Source organism: Pelobates fuscus, chromosome 12 (genome assembly GCF_036172605.1).
Source record: "Pelobates fuscus isolate aPelFus1 chromosome 12, aPelFus1.pri, whole genome shotgun sequence".
In the NCBI taxonomy this organism is placed as follows: Eukaryota; Metazoa; Chordata; class Amphibia; order Anura; family Pelobatidae; genus Pelobates; species Pelobates fuscus.
Genome location: NC_086328.1, coordinates 106,606,355 through 106,630,478, shown reverse-complemented (window position 1 = coordinate 106,630,478; position 24,124 = coordinate 106,606,355). Strand labels below are relative to the sequence as shown.

Here is a 24,124-nt window from a genome sequence, read left to right as displayed (position 1 = left end):
ATCGGCCGACGTCGGTCCGGACCTCTCCGACTCCTCCAACCTCGCATAACCCTCTGTAAGCAAAAATCTCTGGTGATGTCCCTCCATCCCAGAAACCGGAACAGGAAAGACAGGGCAGACAACGCCTTGTCTGCCGCCGAACAAGACCTACCAGCAGCGAGCAACGCGTCCAGGTACCTTAAAGTGATCTCCACCCGGGCCGCCTCAGAGGACAGCCTCACTGACCCATCCACCAAAGCCAACCAACCCACCCATACCGACCTGTATGCCTTCCAAGTAGGAGCTGACAAGGAGTCCGACACCAAGGACATCAAACCTCCGAAATTAGGTCCCATAAGTAGGAAGGGCAGCGAAGACCCACGTGATCCGCCTCTGGAGCCGACTCCCGAAACCGGTCCCACTGAAACCGAGAAAGAGAGTCAGCTACCACGTTCAGCTCCCCCGGTACATGCCGGGCCTGCATCCACACATTAAATTGCAAACTAAGCAACACCAGATGCCGCAAGAGAGCCAGAACAGGAGGAGACGCAGAAGACGATCGGTTAATCACATGGACAACACTCATATTGTCCGTGTGAAAAACCACCACCTGATCCCGCAGATTCTCACCCCACAATGCCAGGGCCACTACTATGGGAAAAAGCTCCAGGAAGGTAAGGTTACGCATAACAGGTAACTCACGCCATTCTGGAGGCCACGCCGCAGCACACCACTTGCCCCTAAAAAAGGCCCCAAAACCGACTGACCCAGACGCATCAGTGAAGAGATTCAGCTCTGAATTCGACACCGCTTCATGCAACCAGCACGACCGCCCATTATATTTGCTTAGGAAGGAACTCCATACCTGTAAGTCAGCCCGCAGCTTGGCCGTGACTCTGATGTAATGATGTGGCTCCCTGATACCAACCGTCGCCAACGACAGGCGTCGACAGAAAGCACGACCCATAGGTAGAACGCGACAAGCGAACGCTAGATGACTCAGCAACACCTGTAACGTTCTGAGCTGGACCTTCCTAGCCCCTTTTACCAGATCTACCATCCTCAACAGAACCACTAATTTTTCGTCGGGAAGGCGAAAAATCATACGAATTGAATCGATTTCGATACCCAGAAACGACAATTTTGTAAGCGGCCCCTCTGTCTTCTGCTCCGCCACCGGCACACCAAACCTGTGCGCCACTGCCCGGAACGCCGACAATAACTGGGCACACTCCACCCCCTCCCGAGGACCCACAAACAAAAAATCATCGAGATAATGCGTAACTGACGCAATACCTGAGAACTGAACAACTACCCATTCCAAAAATGAAGCAAACATTTCGAAATAGGAACAGGAAATGGCACAACCCATGGGAAGGCACATGTCATAAAAATATGACCCTTGAAACTGACAACCCAGAAGGTGAAAACATTCCGGGTGAACCGGCAATAACCGGAATGCCGATTCAATATCAGATTTTGCCATGAGTGCCCCTACTCCCGCTTTTCTAACCAGCGACAGCGCCCGATCAAAGGAGGCATACCGGACCCTGCTGAACTCTCTGTCAATGTCATCATTCACTGAACTCCCAGCCGGGTAGGACAAGTGATGAATCATCCGAAAAGAGCCAGCCTCCTTTTTTGGGACAAGTCCCAAAGGGGAGACCCGTAAGTTAGAAAAAGGGGAAAAATCAAATGGCCCAGCCATGCGACCCATCGCTGTCTCCTTAGCCAACTTTGCGCCCAACAGGGGCTCCCTGCCCTTGACTGACCGGAGATTGTCAGCCCAACGTGGCTCTGGGGAAAAACAAAAGGGATCCAAAAACCCACGGAAAACCCTTCCCCCAGCACCACTGCGTCGTGGCGTCTAGGGTAAAGCTCGAGCCACGGCAACATCCTTGCCACGCTCACTGGGGTCTTCCCCCTTTGACCCGTCGTCTCGCCCCCCCGCCTTAGGCACAGGCTGCCTCGCCTTCTTAAAGCACCGCATAGCGGGGTGAGCCCCTCCACAATGCGAGCACTCATGCCTAAAACGGCAGGAGGAGTACCACCTGCCGTGGCTCTCGTTAAAGAGCCAGCACACTCCTTTCTTTGGACCAGCCGGTGCCCCTGAAGGAGCCCCGGCTGCTCCTGAAAAGGGGGAAGGACGACTGGGAGTCATGATCAGCAGCCATAGGCTACCATCCTGGGTACTAAAATCTAACCCTGGACACGCCGCCATCTTTTGGCGGAACTGCTGGTCATACCGGTACCAGCTCTGACCACCATAAACCTTATATGCACCCCAAATAAGGTCTAGGTAGCCGAACAAGGCAGGTGCCCGGTCTGGAAAACTCTTGGTCAGGATAGTAGCGAACACGGCAAAACCTTGCAACCAATTCCCAAATGTCCGTGGGAGTTGTTTGCTCTTCTCCGTGTCCTGGGGATCGCCACGACGTGGCCTATCTACAGAATCCTTCTCCGGAGGGACCAGTGAGAGAAAATCTACAAACTCTCCTTTTAAAATTTTATCACATGTCTCTACTGGGACATGCATGCCCAACGGAGACAATTCACAGCCAGGTAGCGGAGGGCGGAACACCCCTCCCCATGCCGGCGTTGCTGGGGCCTGCACCCCCAGGCCCCTATGTGTCTCACTGTGCGCAGCGGGTGGCAACCTAGGTACCACCTCCCTATGGGTCTCACTGTGCGCAGCGGGAGGCAACCTATCTACTACCTCTCTAAGCAGGCGCAACAAGTCCCCTTGCTCCTGATGTGACCCCCCAACTAGGCTACCCCAAGCGCTAGCGCAGGCCAACTCACCGCTGACAGGAGCTGCCACGTGAGCCCGCTCTCCAGGGCAGTCGCCACCATCTCCTTGCTGGTCCTGGTCATCTGATTCGTGGGATCCAGACTCCGAATCCTGTGGGTCAGCAGTACTCCGGCCGGTCCGCCAGTTGCTGGGTCCACTACCAGATGGGTTGCTGGTAGTGACCATTCTGCTGCTTCCTCCACGTCCTTCAGCAGCCAGGGGCCGACCCCCCGCCATATTGCCTCTCCGGTGCCTTCCTTCACCTATTGAGGCTCTTTCCTGGCTCTCCCGAGCCTCTCTGCGCCGACTTTGCCCCACTTCCGGGTTCCTCTGCCCCACTTCCGGGTTTCGCGGCACTTGCGCGCGTGACGTCATCACGCGCGCGCCGCCCGTCACTGCCGGCGCGACCACGCTCTTTCCCGCCATCCTGAGTGAGCGCGTCATTTCCGGTGCGGCCGGAAGAGAAGGAGGACTCCTCGAGCGCTCTTCCCGCGCTCCGCCATGTTGGGCCCGACTCACCGACATCATTGCAGCCCGCGGCCGCCTCCTGGCAGCCCGGGATCCACCGCTCACCACGCCATCAACGATCCTGGTGCTTCTCCCGACCGGAACAGCCACCTCACCGCCACCTCGTCTCACTGGGCTTGGAGAAAGACGAGTAGGAGGCCTAGACCGCCTAGGCCTCCTACCACTCGCCAGCGATGGGCTCTCAGCATCCAGCAGGTCCTCTCCTCTCACCTCCTGGGGTAAACCGGCCATTACTTCAGCCAGAGAGCCAGCTCCATGAGACGAACGGTAAGCCTGCAGCATCCCAATCAGGGCATCCTTAGACACTGCAGCCATCTTAAATCAAAAATCAGGTAAGGCAATAATAAAATCTCCTGAAATTTTCCTTTTTTTTTTTTTTTTTTTTTTGTGTAGTATATGGAAAGAAGGGAAACAATAGGGAAAAACCTGTTCCAGCCTTCTTTCAGGAATGGTGAGTACCCTCCCCTAGCATACATACTTATACTGTCCCCCATATTGCCACAATTGTATCCCATCAGTCCACACCCCTTACTGTGTGGCAGCAGTCATGCCTCCCCTTCCTTACAGTCCAGGGGATCCCTTTCTAGCACATGAAGTCAGCAAGGGTTAAAGTGTAAGGAGGACTTATTAGCAGATTGAAAAGTTCTCAATATTTCACACACATCTCTCAGAACATTTTATCTTTATTTATCAGTTTCTTTTGACGTTGTGAAGGCCTTCGACAACTACATTGGTGTTTTCTTCAGACAATGCTGTGTCGTTATTTTATTTACTCCCTAAATTAAAGGAACTCTCTGAAGTAAAAAAAATATATATATTTTATTAAATAAATATTCTTTTATTATTTAGGTTATGGGACCCCTTTGTTTAAAATAAAATAGTTGTAGAAAGTAGCTAAATGTACAGATAATCCAGTTCTAAGACGCACTCATTGCTGCAGCCCGATCCGACTGCGGTGAGATCAGAAACCCTAACAATCTGTGAATTGATCGTTGCAACATTTGGTCCATGCTTGGCAATTGTCGCAATCCACCAAGACAATGCTTCGCAAAGAGATCAATTGATTCCAGTGTTTCACTTTGAGAACTATAAGTCGCATTTAGCGTTGTCTTGCTTTGTGATGATGTCGAATGTGAAGATCAAAGTCCAACAGTTACTAGAAGCATCTTCCCCAAAATATGTAAAACAGGGTATCCTACCATAGAATGGATACCGAAAAATCCTAAATAATTAAAGGGACACTATAGTCACCAGAACAACTACAGCTTATTGAATTTGTTCTGGTGAGTAGAATTATTGCCTTCAGGCTTTTTGCTGTAAACACTGTATTTTCAGAGAAAATGCAGTGTTTACATTACAGCCTAGTGATAACTTCACTGGCCACTCCTCAGATAGCTGTTAGAGATCCTTCCTGGGTCATGGCTGCCTAAAATGTATCCAAACATTCAGTGTCTCCACCCTCTGCATGCAGACACTGAACTTTTCTCATAGAGATTCATTGATTCAATTCATCTCTATGAGGAGATGCTGATTGGCCAGGGCTGTGTTTGAATCATGCTGCCTCTGCTCCTGATCTGCCTATGCGTCAGTCTTAGCCAATCCTTAGGCAAACAGCATGCAGATCTACAGCTTCTGGCTTGAATACAGTAAGATGTTGCTATATTTATGGAGGCATGAGGGGCACAGGGGGCTAGTTGGTGGTTTTAACACTATAGGGTCAGGAATGCATGTTTGTGTTGCTGACCCTATAGTGATCCTTTAATTTTGGTTTTGCTGCTTATGTCACTTCTTATAAAACCTGAGTATATTTTTAGGGCTATTGCTCTTCCTGTTCCTAAAATTACTCGAAAAGACCTACAATCTTTCTTTGCTCATTGTGTGTGTGGGGAAGAAGCTCTACAATGGGGAGAGGGTCTCAGATTGGCAAATGTAGAATTCTACTATAAGGTTAGCATAGTACTATACATTCATATTTCTACAAAACAAAATGCAAATGGCTGGACATAAATTATTTATTTTCGCAAAACCTACCCGTAGCTGTATTTTTTACATGGACTGTGAATTATTTATGCCAAATGCTATAAAATGCATGCACATTGTTGTGTTGTTATCCCCATAGTGTAAAAGATCGCACCTTTCAAAGAGTTACTGAACTTTAGACGGGAGAACGATTGCAAAGTATAAGATCGCTGTCCTTCCGAAATCCTGGAGGTTTTTTTTTTTTGTTTGTTTTTTATTTCCTCTACCAATACCTGTGTTGCCGAAGCCTATTTTATACCAGACAATAAAGCAAATATAAAACGATTGCACGATTGAAGAATTTGAGTAGCAAAAAGTGTTTTTGGAAAGGAAAAACATCCCAGACTGTACTCACGAGTGCGTCAGCGGAGGCCATTAAATCTCTGAAATTCTACCCCTTAAATGTCACACTACTGACACTAATGACTGTAGTTGTCAGAAAAGCAAAACAAATACTCGAAACAATCACACGTTACAAGCACTTCCTGTTCGATCTTAAATAGAGTTGTTTTCTTTTTTGACATTTAAGTAAAGTGCTTATCGATTTTTTTTTTTTTTTTTCTCCTCTATTTATTTTTTTCGGGACTTGTAGATAGTCAGGTGAAGCGATAATATAGATCTATCAGAGTAATGTACGTTCCGGCGGACTCAAGAAGCTTTTTGTAAAATGTCACCCAATATTACCGATAAACCTAAGCCTTCACAGTTTAAACACAGACGGTGGGAAATTCTGCGTCTTAAAGGAATTCTTCACCTAATTACCATGTTCAATGGAGTGGCATTCACAGAAAACTATCTGGGTTGGAGAACTGTGTTACCACTCGTTGGCAGTAGGCAAAACACATTTGCCCTTTCATGCTTTTTGCTTGCCTTGTGACCAGTCATTATCTTACAGGCCGCAGGAATCTATGAATAAAGCCCATGTGAAAATTGCAGTCTCACTGCTCAATTCTCTGCCATTTAGGAGTTGTATAGCGCAAGGAGACGCCCCATTAATGTAACCTTTTTCTAGTAAAATGCTTTGTTTCGGAGTAATTTGCCATTACACTTGGGTTAACCCATCCATGGGTTAGTATTTTCTAGACTTGTGCAAATTTTTTTTTAGATTTGTCTGAACAAAATTCTTGTTGATCAATATGAGAACGAATTGGTTTCGAGTCGCTCTCTTCTGTAGACTCACCAGGTAGAACAATTCACAATCTATTTGGCTTACGATATTCAGGGATTTTATTCGAAAGAATTGCTTAAAACAAAATTTTGCACATGTCTATAATTTCCTAAATTGCTTTGCTTTTTAAGCCTATACTCTTTCGGTTACAATGGGTGATCAACATCACCAGTCCTGAAAGGGTTACATCTAACACTTCTCTAACGCAATAAATATTCCTCCTAATGATTTAATCTGCTGTCAATGAGATTTTGATTGACCCCCTCCCCCCCCCAAAAGTCAATCTACAAACACATCATCATAATGGGAAATTTCTTAATTATATTTGGATCTGAAAGCTTAAATTCCATACTAACAATCATGAAATATTTTGACTTCAGCAAAACTAATCTTTATCCCAAATGTATTAACACCTTAACTGCCGCAGGGTGCACTAGGCATGGCTCTGGGAACCATGAAAAAAGTATCCTCCTTTAACAAAAGTCAAATTTTGTAATACATTTTAAAGCTCTAAAATCGAAATTCTGCCTCTCCTCCCCGCGAAAGATTTCCGCGAAAATTGCTGCTGTGAATCCAGGAGTGTGTGGGTTGTAATCACATTAAGGGACTGATAGAGGCTGTATAATGCAGATCTGCAATTGCAGTAAAAGGGTAATCACTCGGGATGCTTGTGGTTCTATAATAATTACCATCGTCTATTTACTAACATGTTATTCATGAAGGAAAAGTGCCCATCCATGGAATGAAGTCCACAGGCCTCTCTCCATCTTTAGTTGGTATATTAATTGGCTCTCCACTTCTTGCCAAAGTGGGGTATCAATTGTCCGCCAATGTCTGGCGATTACACACTTTGCCGCCATCAAAACATGTATAGCAAAGTCACGATTATATTTTGGCAATTTTCCTAATTCCGTACTTAGTAGGAATGTTTCTGGGCATAGATTGAGATTCTTTCCCCCATAATGTACTATTTTGTTCCTTATCAAAATAGAAAATAGATCAAAATCTCCTCTATTTAATCCACATCTCCAAGTACTTGATAGATTTGGATAATTTTAGCCAAAAAAAGTAAGACTCTATACCACCTGTTCATAATCTTATAGTGTGTTTCAACTACATTTAAACAATGTATTACCTTATTAATATACCTTAATGAATACATCCATTCTTCTTTGTGAATTGAAATATCTAGATCTCTTTGCCATTTATCAATGACTTTTATTTTAAAGGATCACTATAGGGTCAGGAGCACAAACATGTATTCCTGACCCTATAGTCAGGAATACCTTAATGAATACATCCATTCTTCTTTGTGAATTGAAATATCTAGATCTCTTTGCCATTTATCAATGACTTTTATTTTAAAGGATCACTATAGGGTCAGGAGCACAAACATGTATTCCTGACCCTATAGTGTTAAAACCATCCTCTTGCCTCCCTAAATATAGTAAAATCTTACTTGTATTCAAGTCTGTAGCTGCTGGCTCTGCCCCTGTCTGCCTCTGAAACTGCGTACTATCTGCTGACATCAGAAGTGTTGTTCTGAGCCAATCACAATGCTTCCATTTAGGATTTGCTGAAACTGTCAAGGAAACAGATCAGGGGCAGAGCCAGCTCAAGCCAAACACAGCCCTGGGCATTCAGCATCTCCTCATAGAGATTAATTGAATCAGTGAATCTCTATGAGAAAAGTTAATTGTCTGCATGCAGAGGGAGGAGATACTGAATGTTTGGATGCATTTTAGGCAGCCATGACCCAGGAAGGAGCTCTAACAGCCATCTGAGGAGTGGCCGGTGAAGTTATCACTAGGCTGTAATGTTAACACTGCATTTTATCTGAAAAGACTGTGTTTACAGCAAAAAGCCTGAAGGTAATGATTCTACTCACCATAACAAATACAATAAGCTGTAGTTGTTCTGGTGATTAGAGTGTCCAATTAATAGGTTTTTCCATATCTTTGATTAATCTTCTACATTGTGCTAATAACCTCTTATCTTTTTTTCTGGAGGAGTTTGATCAGTTTTTCAATTTGATCTGAATCCCCCTTGTAGAGATTTTTAAATATATATATATACATATATCCCTTAACTCTTAAAAAATGATTTACATTATAAAATGTACAAGTCATTAGTTAATTAAAAACATGTAACCTAATTAGTCAGTCTGGGCTCTAGTTACATTCTGACCAGCCCTTTTGACTGGCTCACCCGTCTTAATTATAAACCGAAAAGTCCCTAATCCCAGGCAGAGATGTACAATACCTCTAATTTAGAATACAATCACTTGTACCAAATTCAAGGGTTTATTTATTACATTTGTGAATGTGGAGTATTGAATACCAGACATGCACATTTTGAATCCAAACTATCCAATCCGGGCATATCGAAGTTGGAGATTGCTTTTTTTTTTTTTTTTTTAAATCTTTAATTATGCCCTAGTTTTGCAAATGAAATTTTTTTTTATTCACCATTTTGTAAACAAACACTAAATATGTGACTAAAAAGTTTTGTTTTTTTTCACTCTGAGTGTCCCCTTTTCTTGCTATTTCAGAAGCTCCACAGAAACTGGAGGAAAATGCGGATGATCCGTTTACGGACTCCTCCCTCTTCGCACATTGGGGACAGGATTTGAGCCCTGAAGAACGACGAACAGCTTTAAAACAGTTCCAGTACTATGGTTACAACGCTTATTTGAGTGACCGCCTACCTCTGGACAGACCAATCCCTGACCTACGGCCAGCTGGGTACGTACGTTACCTTTACTTACAATTTACGTGCATGCAGATTGATCCCGCACCGGTGAAATAGCGGCACCATATAAACTGGATTATTCCACTTAAAGGGTTACTCCAATTACCATGACCGTTTCAGCTTTTAGAAGTGGTTATGGTGGTAGCAATCTGTATGTGCAACGTTACTGCGTGAATTGCTACCCTTACAGGGTAATCTGCAGTTTTGTGACGGGAGCTAATTGCATCCCCGGCACTTGTGTGTACTTGTGACTTATTCAGCCCAGAGCTCTGTACTGAAATGCATCATGTTAATTCTGTGCAAAAATTATGCCTTTTGTCAGTGCGCTGGCGGAAGACATAACAAATGTGTGCATTCAGGGGAGGGCTGGCAGCCTTAGGCCTGGGGGGCAAAACCAGTCAAGTGGCCCATTGCGCCACCAAATCAGTTCACCATCCATGCCCACCTTTTTCTAGTTTTATAACGGATATTGATGTTATGCTAATCAGTAGCTCTTTGCCATACCCGCTCCTTCACGGCTCTGACTTTCAATGTTGTCAGAGCACAGGCTGAGAATCTCTGAGCCTGTGCTCTGACTCACTAACTGAGCGCCGGAACCACGAGGGAGAGGATATGATCTGACTGCACCTACTGCTGGTGCGCACCAGTGGACCACCAGCGAATCGTTTAAATTAAATATGCTGGTGTACCCAACTTGTGAGCTGTGTTGGCCGCCAGGCGCCTCTGTTGTCATGGCACCCTGCGTGACCGCACAGCTTGCCCACCCCAACGGCTGGCCCTGCTGACACACACTGATGTTACTACTTAGACATCCCTCAATATTAATACAGAGATGAGAGTAAACACCAATAAACTGTGGAAACAGAGCTGATACCCCCAAATTTATAAAGGTTTGCTTAGAGGATTTATTCAAGATTAAATCATGCCTCCTCCTCTCTCCCCCATGCGCTGCTCTGTAGGCTGGGAGGAAGTGAAGAGTAATCACAGTCTCCCAGCACAACGCCACCTGTGGCTGCATGGGGAACAGCTGTTTAATGTAATGCTTGCAGGACGGCCAGCTGCCGCAGAACCTCTTTGTTTCCGTCTCTGCAAAGGGCTCCAGGCACTGCTTGTTGTGAGTGTGAGCCACTGTAAATTAGGGGCAGAGGGCACTTGCACTGCGGTCAAGACGGGTCTGGGCAGGAGGAGAGTGCAGTGCAATCAGTGCACTCCCCTCCCAGTGGTGTATCCTGGTTTTGTGCTGCCCTTTTGTGCAGGCGCCTCCCCCTCCCCCCGCGCCACCCCCACCCAACCTTTCCCCCCGCCCCGCATTCTAAATACACACACACACACACTCGCTAACAGAAACACACACACACACTAACAGACACACTCACACTCACTAACAGACAAACACACTCACTAGCAGACACAAACTAGCAGACACACACACTCACTGACATACACACACACTCACAGGCAAACACACACTAACAGACACACACACACTAACAGACACACTCACACTCACTAACAGACAAACACACTCACTAGCAGACACAAACTAGCAGACACACACACTCACTGACATACACAAACACACACTAACAGTCACAGACACACACACACACACACACTAACAGACACTGACACACACACACACTAACAGACACAGACACAAACACTAACAGACACACACACTGACACACACTAACAGACACAGACACACACTCACCCACCCACATTAACACATTTTTTAAAATTTATTTTTAACACATTTTTTTTAATTTTTTTTAACACATTTTTTATTTATTTTTAACACATTTTTTAAAAAAAAATTTTAACACGTTTTTTAAATTTATTTGTAACACATTTTTTTTTTATTTAACACCCCCCCAGCCTCCTTACCTTTGGGAATGCTGGGGAGGGGGGGTGTCTCTTCCTCCCTGGTGGTCCAGTGGCTGCTGGGCGATCGGGCCGCGCGGAACAGGAGTTTCTGTTTCCTGTACCCGGCCGGACATACAGGAAGTGCACACTCAGTGTGCACCTTCCTATCACTCCGGCCGGGACCGCGGACCGGAGTGCAGCTCGGCCACCTACAGGGGAGGGAGGGAAAAGCAGCTGCAGCCGTCTGAGCGCTCTTTACAGAGCGCTCGGCGGCTGCAGCATTTAAAGGGCCGGCCTGCCGCGGCTGGTCCTAAAAGAATTTCGGGCAGCCTGGGGGGCAATTGCCTCCCTGCCCCCCGGCCCAGCCCGCCCCTGTGTGCATTGCAACACTGGCTGCAAGGAGAATCCTTGATTTTCCTTCCCTCCATTAACACAGAAAACAGCTGTCTGGCTATAAAACAGAATACAAGCTGTCACTGTGTGTTACTTAGAATGCAAGCTGTCTCTGTGTAAATCAGAATACAAGCTATCACTGTGTGTTAATTAGAATACAGGCTGTCTCTGTGTGTTAATTAGAATACAAGCTGTCTCTGTGTGTTAATTAGAATACAGGCTGTCTGTGTGTTAATCAGAATACAGGCTGTCTGTGTGTGTTAATCAGAATACAAGCTGTCTCTGTGTGTAAATCAGAATACAAGCTGTCTCTGTGTGTTAATCAGAATACAAGCTGTCTCTGTGTGTTAATCAGAATACAAGCTGTCTCTGTGTGTTAATCAGAATACAGGCTGTCTCTGTGTGTAAATCAGAATACAAGCTGTCTCTGTGTGTTACTCAGAATACAGGCTGTCTCTGTGTGTTAATTAGAATACAGGCTGTCTCTGTGTGTTAATCAGAATACAAGCTGTCTCTGTGTGTTAATCAGAATACAAGCTGTCTCTGTGTGTTAATCAGAATACAAGCTGACTCTGTGTGTTAATCAGAATACAGGCTGTCTCTGTGTGTAAATCAGAATACAAGCTGTCTCTGTGTGTTACTCAGAATACAGGCTGTCTCTGTGTGTTAATTAGAATACAGGCTGTCTCTGTGTGTTAATCAGAATACAAGCTGTCTCTGTGTGTTAATCAGAATACAAGCTGTCTCTGTGTGTTAATCAGAATACAAGCTGACTCTGTGTGTTAATCAGAATACAGGCTGTCTCTGTGTGTAAATCAGAATACAAGCTGTCTCTGTGTGTTACTCAGAATACAGGCTGTCTCTGTGTGTTAATTAGAATACAGGCTGCCTCTGTGTGTAAATCAGAATACAAGCTGTCTCTGTGTGTTAATCAGAATACAAGCTGTCTCTGTGTGTTAATCAGAATACAAGCTGTCTCTGTGTGTTAATTAGAATACAGGCTGCCTCTGTGTGTAAATCAGAATACAAGCTGTCTCTGTGTGTTACTCAGAATACAGGCTGTCTCTGTGTGTTAATCAGAATACAAGCTGTCTCTGTGTGTTAATCAGAATACAAGCTGTCTCTGTGTGTTAATTAGAATACAGGCTGCCTCTGTGTGTAAATCAGAATACAAGCTGTCTCTGTGTGTTACTCAGAATACAGGCTGTCTCTGTGTGTTAATTAGAATACAGGCTGCCTCTGTGTGTAAATCAGAATGCAAGCTGTCTCTGTGTGTTAATCAGAGTACACGCTGTCTCTGTGTGTAAATCAGAATACAAGCTGTCTCTGTGTGTTAATCAGAATACAAGCTGACTCTGTGTGTTAATCAGAATACAGGCTGTCTCTGTGTGTAAATCAGAATACAAGCTGTCTCTGTGTGTTACTCAGAATACAGGCTGTCTCTGTGTGTTAATTAGAATACAGGCTGTCTCTGTGTGTTAATCAGAATACAAGCTGTCTCTGTGTGTTAATCAGAATACAAGCTGTCTCTGTGTGTTAATCAGAATACAAGCTGACTCTGTGTGTTAATCAGAATACAGCCTGTATTCTGAGTAACACACAGAGACAGCTTGTATTCTGATTTACACACAGAGACAGCCTGTATTCTGATTAACACACACAGACAGCCTGTATTCTGATTAACACACAGAGTCAGCTTGTATTCTGATTAACACACAGAGACAGCTTGTATTCTGATTAACACACAGAGACAGCTTGTCAAGGGGTGGGGCCTAGCTTGGTGTGGGGAGGAGAGTGGTAAGTTAAATAGCGGCCATTTTAAGTTTAGGCCATTTTAATCTGAGCTGCCCTTACCTGTGAGTTGTCCCTCCCTCCCTAGGTTTTTGTGGTAGTTCCCGTTTGGTCACAGCGGCGGGAAATAGGGCTTGGGTAAACTGGTAATTTGTGGGTTAGGAAAGTGTTATGCCAAGGTCTAGGCTGGAGTAGGCCGGAGTTAAAGTGTTTGTGGTAGGTTCTAGCCCGTCGGTGGCGACGAACCTAGGGGTGTAGGGGTGTCTGGGTACACCCCTGCAGGTAAATAAATGTTGGGGGCCTCTTTGGTAGGCCAGGTATTATTCGTTATGCATCAATTATTATGTTCGTATTGTTTTGGTAGGGTCATTGTCAGGGGTATTTGGGGATAGAGCGGAACAAAGTTATTACTGTTGACAATGACCCTAAATTGTTAATTTAAAGATTTTAATAATTAATAAAGCTGTGGACGTTATACTCCAACAGAATAAGCGGTGTCTGTGTTTTATTTATAATTTGGCACATGCCGAATAACATCTGTGCACATGTCATGATACTGTATGTACTTGGTTTATGGTTTAAACACTGGGGGTAAGTGGAGGGGTGTTATCACTGTGTTTTGTTTTGTACTGTAAAGTGGTGTAAGATATAAAAAGGAGAAGTCATTAGTGTAGCGTGCCTGCTGTCCCCTAGTTTCCATGGTGATTGATTGCCCTACATTTAGTATTTTAGAACATTTTGATAAATCTTATTGAAGCATATTTATTAACGTGTTCAGAAAAGTGTTGGTTATATTACATCACTTTAATCATATCTAATAAAGACCTCTAAATATGATGGTTTGCTAACCGTAAATTCTGTCAGATTTAGCAGAAACTTACATTTCAGAAGACTGACAAATTTATAATTTTGTACTGGAAAAAGTGGCAAAAATATACAAAAATCTGTTGCGACAGTCAAAAATGGTGCCAAATAAAAATTATGGTTAGGGTACAATGAAATAATCTGCAGATTTAATAAATTGCACCAAAAATTAACTGGAAAATTGATGGAAAAAGCAGCGGCAACAATTAAATGATTAAACTTGATAAATATCTCCCATTGTCTCTTCATTGAGATGCACACCATCACTGATTGTAATTCTGCAGCGCCGTGAATCACAGTCTGGCAAAATGAATACACTTTACAAAGGCTTTACCTTGAGTGCGCGTAGACGCCAATGTTTGCCTTTCTCTTGTCCTTGAATTGAAACGTTGGTTTTTAAAAAGCATTGAGGGGATTTAAAAACCTTTCAAATGGCTGCAGTATTTTCAGTTAGCACAAAGGTAAAAGTGTGAGAGTGAATGTAGTCCGTTGGTACAGAACAATACAACGCCCCTTTGTTCTTAGTGAGAATATTGTCAGTAGAATTCTGAAATTGGTCGTCTGCCAAGCGGTTAGATAATTTTATCTTCTTCCCGGATGGTGTGTTTAGGAAACAAACAATGAGGGGACAAACAAGCTTTGAAGACAATTATGGGAATAATGTGAAATAAATTCCAGCCTTTTTAATGTGTTAAAGCATTCAAATAAATTTATTCTCAAATTACCCAGGGTAGGGACACGATACGCAGTGCCACAATGTCACTGCAGAACTTTAGCCATTTATATAAACTGGAGTTGACATTATTCACAGTTAGTTTAGTTTTTCTTCTTTTAAATATAGTCTCCTTCTTTACTGTGTTCATTCCCTTTATGTATTTAAATGTTTCTATCATATCCCCCCTGTCTCGTCTTTCCTCCAAGCTATACGTGTTAAGATCCTTTAACCTTTCCTGGTAAGTTTTATCCTGCAATCCATGAACCAGTTTAGTAGCCCTTCTGAACTCTCTCTAAAGTATCAATATCCTTCTGAAGATACGGTCTCCAGTACTGCGCACAATACTCCAAGTGAGGTCTCACCAGTGTTCTGTACAATGGCATGAGCACTTCCCTCTTTCTACTGCTAATACCTCTCCCTATACAACCAAGCCTTCTGCTAGCATTTCCTGCTGCTCTATTACATTGTCTGCCTACCTTTAAGTCATTAGAAATAATCACCCCTAAATCCCTTTCCTCAGATGTTGGTTAGTAGGGTATCAAATATTCTATACTCTTGAATATTTACGCCCAATATGCATTATCTTGCACTTATCCACATTAAATGTCAGTTGCCACAGCTCTGACCATTTTTTTAATATACCAAAGTAATTTGCCATTTGGCTTAACCTTCCTGGAACATCAACCCTGTTGGAAATTTTATTATCATCAGCAAAAAGACATACCTTACCATCAAGACCTTCTGCAATATCACTAATAAAAATATTAAAGTGAATGGGTCCAAGTACAGATCCCTGAGGTAACCCACTGGTAACTAGACCTTGCTTCGAATATACTCCGTTGACTATAACCCTACTGGCAGATACACACTGACAGTAACACACACTTTCAATGACAAACACACAGACATCACTGGCAGACACAGACTCTCACTGATTTGACATACACATATTCACTGACCGACACAGATACACTCACTGACACTCACACACACATTTGTTTGGTTTTTTAAATAATCCCAGGTGGAGGATTCATTATTCTCCACCAGGGATTATTAAAAAAAAACAAAAACATATTGCCCTTGAAGGATCACTATAGTGCCAGGAAAACATACTCGTTTTCCTGGCACTATAGTGCCCTGAGGGTGCTGCCACCCTCAGGGTCCCACTCCCGCCTGGCTGGATGCAGAGGAAGGGGATTAAACACTCGGTGCTGGGCTCCCTCGGTGCTGGAGAATCTCCTCCTTCTTCTTCTGTCATCAGCTGAATGCGCATGCGCGGCAAGAGCCGCGCGCATTCAGCCAGTCCATAGGAAAGCATTCTCAATGCTTTCCTATGGACGCTGGCGTCTTCTTACTGTGAAAATCACAGTGAGAAGCGTGGAAGCGCCTCTAGCGGCTGTCAATGAGACAGCCACTAGAGGCTGGATTAACCCTAAAGTAAACATAGCAGTGTTTACCTGGACCACAAAGCTGAAGTGGTCTGGGTGCCTATAGTGGTCCTTTAAAACCGTGTTTGTATTTGGGCGGGATACAGGGGGGGGGGGGACATGGGCCCCCTCTGCCCCTCCAACCCCCTTAGCGACGCCTTTGCCTGCAGGTAATGATTATGCTCTCCAGAACACCTACATTAATCTGAAGTGTCCCTTTAAATTATATTGATTTTAAATTATCTTTTCGCACAGTAACCAAAGTGTAATTAGAACAAACCTCTGCTGGTGTTACCTAAATTCCTTTTACACAGTAAAGTGTAAATGTCTTCTTATCAACTTCTCATCCCCACATTTAATGTGAAATATTTGACTTCTCTACCTTCTTAGTTTGACTGGTAACCACACATTCAGGGATCAGAATTAATTTATTCTTCATGGAATGGATAATGAGTCATAATACTTCAGCTTGACAACTTGCTTACAATATCTCTTTTATATCATTGACATAATGATACGAGCTTAACTATCTGCTTTTTTATCTCTCCTGTGTGATTGTGTATACGTCTATTGCCATTTTTATTTCACAATAAATGATATACAGGTGTCTGTGTGTATGTAGTGATTTTCACTTTTTATGACAATTGACAATAGTTTTTCTTTTCGTTTTCATCGTTAAAACAAATACAAATGTCCTAAGTTCTGTGGATTTACGTGGCAATGTGAACAAAGTGAATTGATCTGCAGAATTGTCCCGTTGCTCCAATAGTGGTTGCTGCATTTTTAGAATATTGCCCTAGAATTGCTCTGTATGCAGAACCTGCACTATATATTGTTTATTAGACACATAATATAGCCTTAGATACTGCATACCTCTCAACATTTCACATGGACAAAAAGGGACAATTAAATTTTTTTGGGTTGTGAGTGCGGATTGTGGTCAGGGGCAGAACTGTACTAATAATTTGTAGAATTAAAATGTAATTCAGAACAAAAACAATTTATTATTTACTGATTTATAGACTGATTACTAAACACAGTTACATAGGCTGAAAAGAGACGTGTCCATCAAGTTCAGCCTTTCCTCACATCTGGTTTTTGCTGTTGCCCAAAAGAGGGCAACAAACCCAGTTTGAAGCACTTCCACTTTTAAAACAAACTAGAGGGAAAAAATCCTTCATGACCCCAGAATGGCAGTGAGATTCTTAGAACAAGAAGCTATTACCCCACAATTGAGAAATGATATCCTTGAATATTATGTTTTTGCTGTTCTTACTGTAAAAAAAAAAAAACAACAAAAAAACTTTCCTTTGCCTTAGACTAAATCTAATTTCTTCCAGTCTAATCATGTGTCCTTGTGTCATTGTGTCCTATGTATAGTCCTGTTTGTGAATAGAAATGATTTTTATCTGGACCAACTTCTTTGAGTTTGAACACTAATCTATCATATGGAACCATATCAACCACCCTGGCAAAATACAAGTAGATCACATCCAATGCAGCACCTTCATCTATACTTCAACTTATTTCTTCATAGAATGCAGTTATTGAAACATTACTGGGAGTATTATTGCTGTGGAGCTTTGTTATACACTCACACACCAACAGCTGTGGAGCTTTGTTATACACTCGGACACACCAACAAAATGGAGCTCCTAGATATAAATGAGGGACAAAGGAATTTGGGCCCACAATAGGGACTGTTGTCCTAATTGGGACATTTAGGAGGTATGGATACTATGCTGGACACCTTTCTGGGGTATCTAATGTGTGTAAATCTCTTCCATGATAGTCTTGCTGATTTTTTCCCCTTTTTCTTAATTGAACCATAGAGCCATTGGCGGATCCAGAGGGGGGGCAACGGGGCAATTGCCCCCCCCCCCCCGAGATTCCCCCCTGCCGGCTAGTGCAGGGCTGGCATTGCCCAAGCGCCAGCCCTGCAATGTGCCTGCGGATCGGGGAGAGTGATCAGTGATCTCCCTCCCCGGTCTGCAGGCACTGTGCTGACAGCCGGCAGGGGAGGGAGGGAGAGAGGACCCGGGAGCTGTTACCAGCAGCTCCTCCGGGTCCTCCTCTCGCGAGATTTGGAGCGTTGCCGCGGTTACCACGGCAACGCTCCAAATATCGCGAGAGTGAACTCTAGCCCTGGAGCGCGGGCTAGAGTTCACTGGAACCACTGGACCACCAGGGATTCCCCACTGGGACCACCAGGGATCCAGAAATGTCCCCCTCCTCCTCAATAAAGGTAAGAAGGGAGGGGGGGCATAAATATATTTTATTAAATACATTTTTTTTTATTAAAAAAACGCCCCTTCCCTCCTCCCCTCCCCCCCATACACACTGCCCCACATACACACACTACACACACTGCCCCCATACACACACTGACCCCATACACACACTGACCCCATACACACACTGCCCCATACACACACTACAAACACTACACACACTGCCCCACATACACACACTGACCCCATACAGACACTACACACACTGACCCCATACACACACTGACCCCATACACACACTGTCCCCATACACACACTGCCCCACAAACACTGCCCCATACACACTACACACACTTCCCCCTTACACACTGACCCCATACACACACTGCCCCACATACAAACACTACACACACTGACCCCATACACACACTGTCCACATACAAACACTGCCCCCATACACACACTGCCCCCACAAACACTGCCCCCACATACACTGCCCCCATACACACACTGCCCCACAAACACTGTCCCCATACAACACTGTCCCACAAACACTGTCCCACAAACACTGTCCCCATACAACACTGTCCCCATGCACACACTGCCCCGCACACTGCACACCCATACACACACAGTGCCCTACACAAACTGCTGCCCCATACACACATTGCCCCAAACACACACACACGACCCCCCCATACACACAGTGCCCCCCATACACACACTGCCCCACACATACATACAGTGCCCCCATACACACACTGTCACCCTTACGCACTCACACTCACTTCACCGCTCACACACACACACTGCACCTTTCACACTCACTTCACCCCTAACACACACCACTTCTCCTATGCCCTATATCCCAGCAGACCCCAGGTAAGTTGTCAAACTGTTCTTAAACGGTATGACTACTTACTCTGGGGTGGGATCCTGGCACTACTGGCACCATAACTACTACACTGAGCTGTAGTGGTTATTGTGCCAGGATTATTTTTTTTAAATAATCTACAAGTGCCCCTCCCGAGATCAGGCTCTGGATCCGCCACTGCATAGAGCTGTGTGAATCTATTATAAAGTTTACTCAAGCTTAACACTTACTGTAAATTCTGTTACAGGCTATACTTTACCACTGGTAAAACGATGCATTGTAAAAAAAAAAAAAAATACTAATTTGGAGGGCACCCCCAGAACATGCATTTCTCAGCAGTGTAACAGAACATGCATTTCTCAGCTACTGTAAAGATCAATATACGCTCCTCCAAACTGTCCCGATGTAGGTGGGACAGTCCTGATGTTCGACTCCTGCCGACTGTTCCCATAAAGCACTGTGCGAGTGCATCATTAGACACACTTGCGCTATGTTCAGGGCACTAGGACCCTGCAGAAAGCACTGAGCAGGAAAGCAGTTATTCTTTGTGTCAGATGCATTATTGACAGATAAATTTGTTTTGCTCTAATATTTCAGAAAAAAGTTTATATTTTCTGTGTTTATGTACAGATCGTTGTATAATGACATTTACAAATCACTGCTGTCTTCTACACGGCGTAATGGGTGGAGCCAGCCCCAGCTACCGAACCACAGAAAGTCTGTGTTTTGAATTGTATATTATCCAGCAATACAAAGAGAGGAGGAGATGAAAGAAGCAAACAATGTGAGAGATTTATCACAGTGTTTTAACTCTACAGTAGCCTGAAAAGTGTCGCCTCTCTGCTTTTGTTTAATGTGACAGATCTTTGCACCCCCACAATTACGTCGCACTAACGGAGAATACTCTGCCAATATTCTGCCCCGCTTTCTACTCAAGGGTTTAAAGTGTTGTAAGAGAATGAAAAAAAAAGAAAATACATATGATTCTCGTCTGGCGCAAAGAAAAGCCTAAATGGAATGTTCTACATAAAATTAAAAAAAAAAATGGCAGAACAGTCCCAAAAGTAATTAAAAGATTTTAAAATAAATAAATAAAAAGTTATAAAAGAATGTCAGAATGGATTATTCACACCATCACCAAAACTCTCCCAAAACGATTCGGCTTATTCAGCGACGCTTTGGGTAATCTCCCCATTGTGTAGAATGAATACCTTGGAGATCTAGAATGAAACGAGGCACCAGTGATGTGTATGATTGCCCCGTACAAGGCCAAGTATTGCGCGATCAGTATGGGGGATGTGTGTGGAGTGAGGTGCCACAGTTTGACATTACTGCATAGATTAAGGATTTTACGCATTTTGTCAATAGACTGTTAATCCTTAGCCTTTCTCAGTCCTCGCCTCCCTTATACAAAGGTGTTGAGAGCCTTCACATTAGGAATTCATGGTGACATTCCATCTTCACTAAGCAATGCTGGCATATATACGCGGAGGTTACTAACCCCTGGTAGAGCTTGCCCTCTACGTCTGGCACTGCCTTCTCCCATATAATGTACATTCACATAATGCCGTCTGAGATTTAACCTTGGCCGTAGCTCAACACATTGGTTCACGCAGCAAAGTTATTAAAGGAAATATCCTGAGCTTCTACACGCGTTAATGAAATGGCGTGAAAACACACTGCATTAACCATTTCAAACCTAGTGGGTAGTGGGTTAACCCTATCTTCATAATCCACAGATCGCATGGGGTTATGTTATGTTCTTGGGCATATAAAGTTATTGAACGCTGGAATATGGAGGCAGCAAACTGACCACATGCTTTGCTAGGAAGGTGCAAAATGTTTGTTTGCTAGTAAAATAAACTCTCTTTACCTCCTATTGAAGCACAGATGTCCATTCATTCTTTCCGTTAGACATCAATTCTGATATGCGGGTCTCCTGCAGATTTCTATGAACCTTGGCGTTTTCATATACTCTCAATGGTACAAATCTGCTCTCTAGGTATGTTTATTTCATTCTTAAAGGCACACACAGTGTTTACTCCTCCAGTCTGATAATACAGCCCACCCCATATCACTAATCTTGGTACTTCAGATGTTTCCATTAATATTATAATTATATGTATAAAGTCCATATTGAGCCAGCATTCCAGGATTCTTTAAAATTCTATTTTATTGGTATCCAAAATTCGATTTAAAAAAAAAAAAAAAAAGGTTGACGTTATAGTTCTCTGTAAGAACTTTCCTCAGGACTTGTATAGTGTGCTTAAATACATATACAGTGAGGGTAAAAGTATTTGATCCCCTGCTGATTTTGAACGTTTGCCCACTGAGAAAGAAATGATCAGCCTATAATTTTAATGGTAGGTGTATTTTAACAGTGAGAGACAGAATAACAGGAAGAAAAAAACCCCAGAAAAACACGTCAAAACAGTTATAAATTGATTTGCATGTCAATGAGTGAAATAAATATTTGACCCCTTCGACTTAGTACTTGGTGGCAAAACCCTTGTTGGCAATCACAGAGGTCAGACGTTTCTTGTATTTGGCCACCAGCTTTGCACACATCTCAGGAGGGATTTTGTCCCACTCCTCGTTGCAGATCCTCTCCAAGTCATTAAGGTTTCGAGGCTGACTGTTGGCTACTCGAACCTCCAGCTACCTCCACAGATTTTCTATGGGAAATAAGGTCTGGAGACTGGCTAGGCTTTTTCTTGAGCCACTCCTCTGTTACCTTGGCTGTGTGTTTTGAGTCATTGTCATGCTGGAATTTCAATGCCCTGGCTGAGGGAAGGAGGTTCTCACCCAAGATTTGATGGTACATGGCCCATTTGATGCAGTGCAATTGTCCTGTGCCCTTAGTAGAAAATCACCCCCAAAGCATTATGTTTCCACCTCCATGTTTGACGGTGGGGATGGTGTTCTTGGGGTCATAGGCAAAATTCCTCCTCCTCCTCCTCCTTCTCCTCCAAACATGGCGAGTTGAGTTGATGCCACAGAGCCTGATTTTGGTCTCATCTGACCACAACGATTTCACCCAGTTCTCCTCTGAATCATTCAGATGTTCATTGGCAAAATTCAGATGGGCTTGTACATGTGCTTTATTGAGCAGGGGGACCTTGTGTGCGCGGCAGGATTTCCGGCTTCTTGGCCTAGTGTGTTACCAATTGTTTTCTTGGTGACTATGGTCCCAGCTGACTTGAGATCATTAACAAGATCCTCCCATGTAGTTCTTGGCTGATTCCTCACCATTCTCATGATCATTGAAACTCCACGAGGTGAGATTTTGCATGGAGCACCCGACCGATGGAGACTGACAGTTATTTTGTGTTTCTTCCATTTGCGAATAATTGCACCACCTGCTCAAACAGCTGATTGGCGATGGTTTTGTAGCCCATTCCAGCCTTGTGTAGGTCTACAATCTTGTCTCTGACATACTTGGCAAGCTCTTTGTTCTTGGCCATGGTGGAGAGTTTGGAATCTGATTGATTGCTTCTGTGGACAGGTGTCTTTTATACAGGCTACAAGCTGAGATTAGGAGCACTCCCTTTAAGAGAGTACTCCTAATCTCAGCTCGTTACCTGTATAAAAGACACCTGGGAGCCAGAAATCGTGCTGATTGATAGGGTATCAAATACTTATTTCACTCATTGACATGCAAAACAATGTATAACTTGTTTTTGACATGTGTTTTTCTGGATTTTTTGTTCTTGTTTTGTTATTCTGTCTCTCACTGTTAAAATACACCTACCATTAAAATTATAGACTAATCCGTTTCTTTGTCAGTGAACAAACGTTGAAAATCAGCAGGGGATCAAACACTGTTTTCCCTCACTATATATATATATTTTGCTTGACAGAGGCAGAATCTCTTGACCTTTTGTGTTTGCTTTACTAACTAATAAACCAGTTTTACTACATTTCCAGGAAGTTGCGGGGAAGCTTTTTAAAGTTACATTTTGCACTTCCTTTTTTGATTTTCAGCAGCATTTTGCTATGCATGCAAAGTGTGTGTACAACAATGTCTTCCCCCACCTCCTGTTTATCAGCACATGCAACCAGGGCCGGCGCGTCCACAAGGCGCAAAAGTCTGGGTGACCGGCAGGAGGGAAGTGCACAGCTCCCCTCTCCTGCCGGTCACTTCTTGTAGCGTGGCCGAGCGCCAACCGGCAGTGCCGCGGACTGTGTGGAGGGGGCGGGGATATGAACACGTCATATCCCTGCTCCCTCTGTAGCACACAGCACGGCTGGCACCCAGCAGGGGCGGAGCTACCGCCGGCCCCCTCACGTCAGCATGGGAGGAAGTCCTCCCAAGAAGAGAGCAGAGAGGAGGCAGAGAGGAGGGGGGCTGGGCAGGACCAGCTCCTCCAACGCCCAACTACCTCAGGCAGCACTTTGGATCCCAGGTAAGCCACCCTCCTAAACATGTCTGTCAGTGTGTGTGTGTCTGTCTGTCAGTGTGTGTCTGTCTGTCAGTGTATGTATGTCTGTCTGTCAGTGTATGTCTGTCTGTGTGTGTGTGCATGTCTGTCTGTCAGTGTGTGTGTGTGTGTGTGTCTGTCTGTCAGTGTATGTATGTCTGTCTGTCAGTGTATGTCTGTGTGTGTGCATGTCTGTCTGTCAGTGTGTGTGTGTGTATGTCTGTCTTTCAGTGTGTGTGTGTGTGTATGTCTGTCAGTGTGTGTGTGTGTCTGTCTGTCAGTGTGTGTCTGTCTGTCAGTGTGTGT

The 24,124-nt window shown here is 44.0% G+C and overlaps 1 protein-coding gene across 2 annotated transcripts in view; it reads left to right on the top strand.

Annotated features, from left to right (window-relative positions):
- GALNT18 (polypeptide N-acetylgalactosaminyltransferase 18) overlaps positions 1 to 24,124 on the top strand; it is a 315,863-nt gene that overhangs the window by 163,141 nt on the left and 128,598 nt on the right. For both annotated transcript variants that reach the window (XM_063438892.1, XM_063438893.1), the window contains exon 2: positions 9,037 to 9,229. In XM_063438892.1, the coding sequence (XP_063294962.1) occupies positions 9,037 to 9,229 (193 nt within the window). The remainder of the gene's footprint in view (positions 1 to 9,036; positions 9,230 to 24,124) is intronic.